Source organism: Lathyrus oleraceus, chromosome 4 (genome assembly GCF_024323335.1).
Source record: "Lathyrus oleraceus cultivar Zhongwan6 chromosome 4, CAAS_Psat_ZW6_1.0, whole genome shotgun sequence".
In the NCBI taxonomy this organism is placed as follows: domain Eukaryota; kingdom Viridiplantae; phylum Streptophyta; class Magnoliopsida; order Fabales; family Fabaceae; genus Lathyrus; species Lathyrus oleraceus.
The window spans coordinates 65,849,471-65,860,576 of NC_066582.1; the positions used below are offsets into that span (position 1 = coordinate 65,849,471).

At 27.8% G+C, this 11,106-nt stretch overlaps 1 protein-coding gene across 1 annotated transcript; it reads right to left on the reverse strand.

The window, feature by feature from the left end:
- Positions 1 to 1,173: 1,173 nt before the first annotated feature.
- LOC127073396 (mitogen-activated protein kinase 15) lies at positions 1,174 to 6,043 on the reverse strand. Its single transcript, XM_051014549.1, has 10 exons — positions 5,531 to 6,043; positions 4,927 to 5,335; positions 4,640 to 4,767; positions 4,504 to 4,563; positions 4,236 to 4,385; positions 3,999 to 4,154; positions 3,707 to 3,918; positions 3,110 to 3,211; positions 2,801 to 2,982; positions 1,174 to 1,995 (listed from the first exon to the last, which is right to left on the reverse strand). The coding sequence occupies exons 1-10, from the start codon at positions 5,552 to 5,554 to the stop codon at positions 1,727 to 1,729; spliced, it is 1,692 nt and encodes a 563-aa protein (XP_050870506.1). The 5' UTR covers positions 5,555 to 6,043; the 3' UTR covers positions 1,174 to 1,726.
- Positions 6,044 to 11,106: the final 5,063 nt, after the last annotated feature.

Genomic DNA, 11,106 nt, shown 5'->3' on the forward strand with positions numbered 1-11,106 from the left:
TGATGAGATGTGTCCTTTTTTTTTTTAATATGTGCTTGAATATTGTGGAGAACACGGAATTTGTTGTGGAGAGTGTTGGGAATTTAAATATCAATATGACTTTATTAGAAATGTTTTATTTAATATATTTCATTAGGCTAAAATATCAGGCGTCCGTAAATTTCATGACTGACCCACAAAAGAGGAGATCACCAATTAAGTCGACAAATATTTTGGTGTACAGTTTGGTAGGAAGGAAACATTCATGTGTGGAGTTGACTAGGATTTTCTCACTGATGTGACTGAAAATTGGAGGTTTTATTGTGGGATAGAGAACCCTGAAAGCCGTTTCAAATAAAATAGTCAAATATGAGAAATTGTTGATTTTCAGCGGAGGCAATTGATACTTTACATAGTTCAATAAAATTGATTTTGTCATCTAAAAAAGTTTGTTGCACAAAAAAATTTGTTGCCGGTTTATCTTTATCCTCCATCTCTGAATAATATTTAGGGGTAATATGTTTACGATTCTCTTAAATATCTCAAATTTCGTTTTTAGTTTCTCAAAATATTTTCTTCAACGAATGGTCCTCCTAAAATTTTACATCCATATTTTTTATTTTTAATACTAAAATACCGCTAATTCAGACGCTAAGTTATAAATCATCGTTAATTATGTCGCTAAATTATAAAAATCATCGTTAAATTGTTTGAAGGACAAAAAATGTGAATAAAAATTTTATAATGACTAAAGAAATATTTCAAGAGACTAAAAATAAAATTTGAGATATTTAAGAATACATGAACTATTTAATCATAATATTTATATATAATTGAAAATTTTACTTTCCATATATGTATAATCTTTAAATATAACTGAATTTTTTTTTAATATTCTACACATGTCCTGATAGTATATCAGAAGAGTCGTACAGTTTTCCAAAATCTGACAATGCATCTAAATCTTAAAAGCAGTTGCCTTAATTTAATGAAAATCAAATTGTAGTTTCTTGTTGTCATTTAATATTAACAAACAGGTGTTACAACATTAAACAAGCATTTGACTCTTTTCAATTTGTGAAGCTTAGGTGTCTCTAATCATTCTGTTTCTGGCTATGTACATTATGTACGCGTTCTTCCCTGGTAAACCATTAAACTCTATACAAAGCACAAATTGCATCGTTTTAGATGTCATTTAAAAGCAAACATTTGGAATAATGGAATATATGCCAGATGGAGTGACATGATACAGTCATTCAGAATTTTGTTCTTCAATGTCAAGTCAAGTGAGCATAGAATGTAGAGATTTTTGTCAGAATAACATTTTTACTATTTTGTCAAATGTTGAATGCTCACTTATTATACAAGAATGATGGGAACAGTACCCCTAATAACTGTCAACAGATATAGCACATGAGATTTAGTAAGCAATAGCTGCACTGCCATCATTTCATGCCTTTTTAAGACCACTCGTCCTCTGTTATTAACAAACTAAAGGGCGAGACAATCATAATCAGACATTGTGAAACCTTCCAAAAACTTCAAATCGGGGACGCAAATTGCATCGCCTAATAAAAACATCAGTTAGAGACTTCATTAGCCGTTTGGCTTTCCCGTTGTTTGATAGCAATTTGCAATCAAAGTTATGCAACTGATATGGGTCTGTTGTGGAACAAGAATCCAAATAGCATTTGCTAGGCATGAGGGCCGATTTTAGATTCGGTGACAAACTCAACATATCCAAACTCTACCAGTTACTGCCGGCACCACCTGGAGCAGCAGCAACTTTTCTTGCTATGTATTGAGGTTTCGTCTGGAGTCCATTAGAACCTTCAATCCCATCTTCTCCTCTATCGTTTTTACAGCTTGGATTTCTTTTAGGATATGAACGGCTTGAAGCAGCATACTGAGCAGAAACAGATGGATTTCTAACCGTCTTCCGTTGGTCAGCCCCTGCTACCCCACAACTGTAATGCAATACGGAACCCGCATCTTTTCTGGGTCGCGGGGCAACATCTGAAACCACATCAGAAAAAACAAATTGAAATAACATCAATAGAAGTATCAATAAATATATTCACACCCAAAGATGGTAGACAATACATAAGTGTAAGGCAGAACCAATGTATTAGAACAGGATAGTAACATACGAATCTCGGTGAAAGATCTGTTACATCGTCATCTATATGTGTTTGTATGTTAATATTTGAGAACTATCAATACTTGTTGCAGGTTATCATTTGAGAATTATCACATGCTGCTTATGCATGCTAAGAGAACAATTTGATACATTTCATTTAAGCTTTATACAAAATATTTGCATGATTATGATAGAATGTATGAGCATGTGGCTAATGCAGCAATTACATAACATTGCATAGAATTACATAAAAACATCATTTTCGGAGGTTTAAAATCTTGGTTGGGACCAAAATTGCAAATGTGATTCTCGAGGGACTAAAAAATTTGATTTAAAAAAACGGCACTATTTTCATTAGCGTGATAAAAAATGGATTAAACATATTAAATAAAGTGACACTGTTGACAATTTTACGACCATCTCCGGTGGATTTGAACTTGTCCCTTGAGGTTCTAAAGTCAAACTCTTACCACTAAACTCACACCTTATTGACAAAAGCCAATCAATCACAATTACCATAGGACATAATCTTATTGGTTCAAAGAATGGTGAATGAAATGTAACAAGACTCGACTTGACTATGAGAACGACATTCTTTGAAGATAATTCCTGCTGTGCACATAAGAGAAGCAGAAAGGAAGAAAGCAGAGAAGAGAGGTGAAGAAGTGGCAAAATACATACTTCGATTAGTCATGACATCTTGAATACTTTGAGGAGCTTGTAAAGGAAGCCTGTTCATAGCAACACTACCTGTCCTATCAATAACCGGCTTCTCAACTTCTTTGATGCTGCACTTGGAGAGATCATCTGCTGCAACTTCAGCCATATTCTGTCTAGACTCGTCTGAGTACAACATACGCTGCCTGCATTCACAGACTCAAATCAGCACAGCTGGCAGTTCAAGAGTAGATAAATGGGCGTGTTGATAAGATAAATGAGCACAATAAAAGAAGACACATTCACAAGATACTTTAACAAAGATTAGGATACCTGGGCAATGATGCATGTTGTCTGTCGAGTGGACTAATAGTACCGCCTTTCCCATAATGCTCCTCAAGGTATGCAAATTGTTTCTTGAAGTGGTCCACAGCACTATCGTACGAGTTAGGAAAAAATGAGAGGAAAGATAAATAATCAAAAGATGAACTGAAATACTATATAAAATTAGGTTACAAATGTACAAACACCCATGAAAGCATGAAACTTTACGTAAACTTACACTTTCACTAGTCTAGGTAAGAATATTTAATAGCATCCAAACAGTAAATATTACAAAAAAATATATATATACGATTACGATATTTGAGGCTCTCTAGAGACGAACAACTAGAGCAAATGTTGGATCTTGGATTGAGAAAAAAACGTAATTGTAATGCCAAAAGATCTTGAATGGCTAATGAGTATCAATCAAATGCTCCCTTAACCAAATTATTGACCAAATTTATCAAGTGATATTGTTTAGTAACAATATCAAGAAAAATATCTAACAATGTTGTTTACAAATTTACAGCTTGTAGCAAGTATTCTAAATCATGCATACAGAAAAAAGTGAAACAGGAGTTCGAGTGCAGGTCCGGAGATCAATACCTTGGATACATGAATCCTGTTGGCTCTGCTCCTTCTAGATGTTCCTTTAACATCTTTGGATGGTACTCCAGAATCTCTCTGTATATAAGCTCTCGCACGTCTTCCTTTGTAACCCTGCGTCTCTCAAATTCAAATTCCATTTTGCTAACTGGCTGTGCACAAGGCTCTCTCTCAAACTTGGCCAAGCCCTTAAAATATGGATCCGCTAGAGCCTAACAAAAATACATAATAACAGATGTTAAAACCAAATATGATGTGTGGAAAGTGAACTGCAGATGGATAAAAATTCAACCTCTTCAGCAGTAGGTCGATCCTTAGGATCAAAGGCCAACATTCTTTCCAACACACGGAGAGCAAGGGGATCTGCATTAGGAAACTTTTGATACAAAGGAACCGGCTTCTTCTTACGCATGCTGCTCAAGTATCTCCGAGCTTTCTCGTTTCGTATCTATTAATATACCATCAAGATTCTATTTTATCTAGTAAAATACAATAAAACAATGCTAGAAGGATAGGCAATTGAACATACCCTAGCAATGGCTTCAGGAGATGGTGTTCCAAGGAAGTCAGTCATGAGGTCCAATTGATGGACAACATTCTTCCCGGGGAAAAGAGGCTTTCCAGTTAAAAGTTCGGCAAAAATGCAGCCAATGCTCCATATGTCTATAGCTGGCGTATACTGAAAGAAAAAAGTTTGCAATATTGATTAAAGGCAGTAACATATGAAGAATCATAAATTCAAACCTCATTGATGGCGATGAAAATAATAAAGATACAAGTGATTGCAGATATTAAACCTTAGAGAAAAAGGATCCACACAACTCAGGAGCTCTATACCACCTTGTCGCAATATAATCCTGCGAGTGACAAAAGGGCATAAGCATGATGATGACCTGAGAAGGACAGCTACATTCAAAGGAAAAAGATACTTACTGTCCAGAATATAGCAGTGGGTGTATCATTGAAAGCTACTCTGGCAAGACCGAAATCGCAAATCTTCAGTTTGCAGTCAGCATTTGCTAAAATGTTTTTCGGCTTTAGATCACGATGAAAAACATTTGCTACAAACCACAAAAAATTTAAAATCAAATCAGCCACAATGCTCAAACAACTCAATTAGTTCTCAACTTGAAATAATAAAACCATAAAAACGAAAACACTACATTACCAAATTCGAAACTATAAACTAGCTAAATATAAAGATCAGATCAGATCACAACCTGTGTGTATATACTTCAATCCTCGAAGAAGCTGATAGAGAAAAAACTGGTAATGCTCTGGCGTCAAATCATCATTCGCCTTAATAACTTGATGTAAATCCGACTCCATAAGTTCAAAAACAACATATATATCTTTAAACTCCCTTCTAGAAGGAGGTAACAAGATATGTTTAATATCCACAATATCAGGATGCCGCAATAGTCTAAGAAGCTTGATCTCACGCAAAATGCGCGTAGCATCAGAAACATGTTCGAATATATCAGTGATTTTCTTTATCGCAACCTTCTCTCCGGTATGTGTATCATACGCGGAACAAACAACACCATAACTTCCTTTACCAATCACTTCCTCTATCATGTATCTACTCCCTTCACCATATTCAGTAAAGAAATCTACATCTACAGATGACTGCATAAACACAACAAATTAAACATATGCTAATAAAAATCCACTATTTCATAACATAAGAAGCATTTAAAGATAAACTATATAAAAATAAAAAAATAAAAAAGTTCCTATGGATATGATATCACAGCCAATAATGCTACATAATAAACACACATTTAAAGATAAAGTTTATATACGAAATTTGAGTAACTTTACCTTTTTTCTCTGATCAGGAGGCATATTAGAAACTAAAAAAATTCAGATCAACGAACTTCAACTAGAATCCCCAGATCACGGGGAGTAAAAAAAAGAGAACTTTAAAAAATTAAAAAAAATTTAAAATAAAAAAAAAAACTTGAAGTGTGCTATGTGAGGAAAGAGAAACAAGAAACGAGGTAAAAGAAAGACAAAATTGGCGGAAGTAACAAAAGTACTAGGTTAGAGACGATGTTGGAGAAATTAAGGTGAGAATCAGCGGGAAAAACTACTAAGGATCTAGTGTGGCGATAATCACTAACGCAGCTAAAAGGGAATGGATAAAATAAAATTAAAAATAATAATAATAAAAAATAAAAAATAAAAAATAAAAATGGTTGAGATTTCAGAGAGTAATAAGAAGATTGAAAGTTGAGAATGAAGAAGAAGAAAAAGAAGAAGAGTTTTGGATCTTGAAGAGTAGAGAGTAATAGAGCATGTACTTGAAGCTGGAGGAAGGTGAATATGGTTCAGAATCGGCGAGAAATACATTTATTTTTTTCTTTTATTTATTTTGGTCAAAAATTAAAGTTTTGTTTATGGATAAATAATAAGAATTCTATAATTTTAGTTTTAAAAAATACTTCTTAATTGGTTTCCTATTATAAAAATATTAACTATAACGAAAAATATTATTATATTTATATGAACTTAAATAAAACATAAAGTGCACAAAATTTATAGATGCTTTGGAGAAAGACATATTAGTATTAAGATTATATTTAAGGGAAAAGATTAAGAAGATAATAAATAATAATATATTTAATAATTAAAAATATTGGTCTGTTTGTATGGTTTTGAAAAAAGCAAATTTAGAGAAAAGGTTGAGATATTTTAACAATAATATAATGTATGTTCCAAATTATGTAGTATTTTAGTTATTTTACACATTATAAAAATTAAAGAAAGTAGTTAATTTTATATTTAAAAAACTATGAAATAATTTGCAAAGTTATTTTTTATTAATAGTATGAAATTAATTTTTTTAAATGAAAAAAAAGAATAATAAATAATAAAATATAATAAAAAGTAAACATTAATTTAGAAGGAACTTATAATTTGATGTAGTATACATTGAATTTTATTAAATAAAAGTATTAATTGTGTATTTTATTTTCAAGATATATAGAATGCTTAAAGTTGATTAATGTTGAGGGGAAAATTCAAAAAGATACAAAAATTGTGTTTTTTTAAGTGATTGTATTATTTTATAATTATCATTTTACATAAACAAATAATGTTTATTCTGAAAAGCAAGTGTTTAAAGCAATTTTAAATTATTGTTTATGTATGTGTATGATGATTATCTTATTTTTCAAATTTATTCTCACTCATATTTTGAAAACAAAGTTTTAACAGATGTTATTAAATATAGCGTTGAAAATTTTAAGAACCAATACTCGATAAATAAAAACAAATAAGTTTGGTTGTCCTTTGAAATTTAGTATGTATTTGAATAAATATTTATAGTAAAATATCTTTTTTGTGGAGCCTATTCTCATACCTCTTTTGAATTTTTTAATTATTTAAAAATTATATAAATAAAAATTAACAACTCCTTCATTTTATATTTAAATATTATATTTATTAAAAAGAAAAAGACTTTAACTTTCTAATAAAAACTAAATTTAATTACACACATCACAAATTCAAATACACATAAATTAATTAAAATCAAAAAAAATATATCATATATATTTTCATGCATTTGTGCATTGAAAAAAATGGATAGACCGACATTACACGCATTTAAAGGATAGTTTTAAATAAATATAATTGTTTAAAATATAATTCCAATTAAAAATAAATTTTCTCTAAAATGATTTAGACTTACATACTTTTTCAAATATATGCCTTACATAAAAAAAAATTATATAAATTATTTAATACTATTAAACAGTTAATTACTACTAAAAAGTTATCCCTCTTGCCTTATTTATAATTAAAAAATAAATAAATTTGTTGACCTTAAATATCATAAATATCTATTATTCAATAACTAACATTTAATGCATTTAATTAAAAATAATTACTTAACAAAAATAACTTATTCAATCACAAAATATAAAAAATAATGATTTAATCAAAAATAAAAAAGTATTTATTTTGTTAAATGAAATATCCCGGATTCAAATTGATATTCTTATTTTGTGTTAATTTTTTTATAAAAGAATTTATACTCTACTATTTTTCTTTTTTTTTCGTTTATACAACTATTATTCTTAATTTAAGGAAAAAAGTTGACATATTTTTCTTATAATTGAGGTTGTAATAATATATAATTTATTACATTTTTTATAATTAAAGTTGGAGTAATATATATTTTCATTACACACTATAAAGGGAAGGAGGTAGTGTTGATTTGACAATACTACTTCAATGGGTTTTGAGGGAAGATGGCTTCAATGGTTTATATGAGAACATAGGCATCATGCATTTTGAGACTCTTTTTTTTTATAGGGGAGCAAGCAAGACATATACTATTGATATGTTGATCAGATTTAAAGCATAGCTTCTACACGATGAAACTCAGGAATTTCATTTGTGAGCAAATGAAAATGTATTATCATTTCTTATTTAGGTAAAGAATAAAACCCACATGTAGCAATCCCTCTTTTATCAAAACATGTAGAAATACCTTTTGACAAGGTAACCAGTGGTCAGAATTTTTCCATTTATATCAAAGATAACTAAACATTTTAATTGTAATAATAAATTCATTGCCAATTAGTGTTTTTTACTTAACAGAATTAGTTTAAATCTATTGTTAATTTATTCGTTAGTACAAAATGTAATATAATTATAGGTATCTTGCTAAATTAATAATTAATTCCATTACATAAATTGAAGTTTAAAAGAATTAATTAACAATTTAATTAAAATAATATTGATTTACAACCTTTATATTTTTCAATACATTTTACTTTATTATTGATATAAATCATATTTATTTAATTTTCAACATTATTGATTTATACCAATAATTAAATTATATCAAATTTTTACACATCAATAATAAAATTATATCTATTTAATTTTCCTTGTACCCTATACATTTCGATTCATTATCAACTATAAGATCCTATCTATTTAATTACTCAATAGTATAGATAAAATGAATATAAATTTCTTACAGTATCGATATATTTTTATCTTAATATCAATTATAAAATTAATAATATTTGTTTCCATAATTATTTAATTTTATTTTAATTGTTTACATAAAACAGAAAGTTATATATTATAGACGATTATAACATTCTTTTATATATATATATATATATATATTGACAATACATTAACCTCTTCTAAATTAAATTAATATTCATATCACATTCATAATTTAAAATTATTTTTTTATTTATTTAAGGTTTATATATATATATATATATATATATATATATATATATATATATATATATATATATATATTAATCATCATAATATTATATTTATTTATCATTTAAAACTACTTTTTTATTTATTTAAAGTCTTTATAAATGCGTATTGATGATTATCGTACTATATTTATTTATTATTTATAACGAAATTGTGTGACATATGCTCACGCACGGCTAGTTGACAAATTTATTATTTCATTTATTTATTTTTATTAAAATATATATTTTTGATGGGCACGAAACTATTTAATTTGTATATCTTTTAGATATATTTCTTGACTATCATTATATTATATTTATTTACTATTTAATGATATTGTGCGACTCACGTGTAGATCACGTGTAGATGACAACTTAATTATTTCATTTATTTTTTTATGAAAATATACTTTTTTTCGATGGGTCGAGACTACTTAATTTATATATCTTTTATATTTTTTTATACTATTTATAATGACGTTGTGCGACCCGTACTCACGTATCGATAGATAAATACTTAAATATTTTATTTATTTTTTCTGTTAAAATTTATATTTTCAAGATGACAAAACTAATTAATTTGTATATCTTTTATATATTTTTTAATCGTCCTTATAATATATTTATTTATAATTTATAACAATACGACCCATGCGAACATACGGATAAATGATTACTTCATTTTTTCATTTATTCTTTCTACTAAAATATATATTTTCGCCGAGACTACTTAATTTATATATTTTTAAACCATCACTTTAAATATTTTTGAAATATTTTTTATAATATATATTTCTTAAACACTATTATATAATTTTTATTTTATATTTATAAGTTTGTCAACAAAATCAACATTCAAGATGAAAATATATATTCTATTTAAAAAAAAACTAAAATAAGATAGTATTAAATTATACTCCTGTTCCACAAAGACTCATTTGAAATAAAAAAATATCCTAAAATAAATGAGACATTTCAATTTACGATACATCTTTTAAAAATTTACCCTTTAATTAATATTATTTTTATTATTCACAATAATAGTTTAATAAAAATATTTTTTTTCTTTTTTGTTTATCTATTTTTTTAACTGTGAAATAATCAGCTTATCACTCATTGTCATTGTGGCAAAGACAAGATATCAATATTATAAATTCTAATTACTTTGGGAAGTGTTGTACTCCAGCACATTTGAGCTGTGATGGTAAGATTTGTGTTGAAGATTATTGTAATGGACAAACAAACAAGGCATCACGTGAGGTTTCAATCACATTATGTCCCCTTTCTAACCCCATCAAGCTAAACTTGAAAGCTAGTAATAGTAAGGACCTAGTTTTGAACTGGAGCTCCCTTAGAATAATTTAGTTGGAACAGCCCGAGACAAAAATCAGACATATAGCACAAATACCAACATGCTTTATCAGACCCATTTCAAACATTTTGATTGCTAATGTAACTGTCAACAATTTCTAACTTGTGTAATAAACAGCTGTTAGCCAAAATTTCAATCAAATATAACAACAATTTGTATTAACTTTAAAAATATATTACAAATTTTTCTAAATTTATTTTTATAAACTAAAAAAATAATTTTGACATTCTATAACAAAATATAAATTATTTATGACCAAAATATTGCAAAAATTACAATTTTTTCAAATAAATATATCTCAAAAATGATTTTTATTTAATGTTATTTAAAATAATTTTAAAATTAAATAATTTTTTAAAAATTTAATATCCAAAAATAAATTGATAAAATGATGAATTTCCTTAAATAACATTTTAAAAATAAATATCAAGACCAAATTTTCATTTAAAAAGTTTATCAAAAGTTTATTTACAAATTTTTTTTACACCAATTCCTCCGATTCATCAAACAGGTCCATCATCCATCTAGTCATTCCTCCAATTCATCAAATGATATTTTGCAGGATTCAATGAAAGATGTTTGATAACTTCCAAATACATTTTTTATATTCAAACAATTGGACACAATGCTACACAATAATCCTTTTATTGACTTGGAACGATAACAATATAAGTATTTAAAACATGAAATTTTTCTGAGTTGTTTAATCTAATTTGAGAACTAGTTGATACTTTCCAAATATTGACAACTGGACCATACCAATTGAAACTCTTTATGCTCCAACA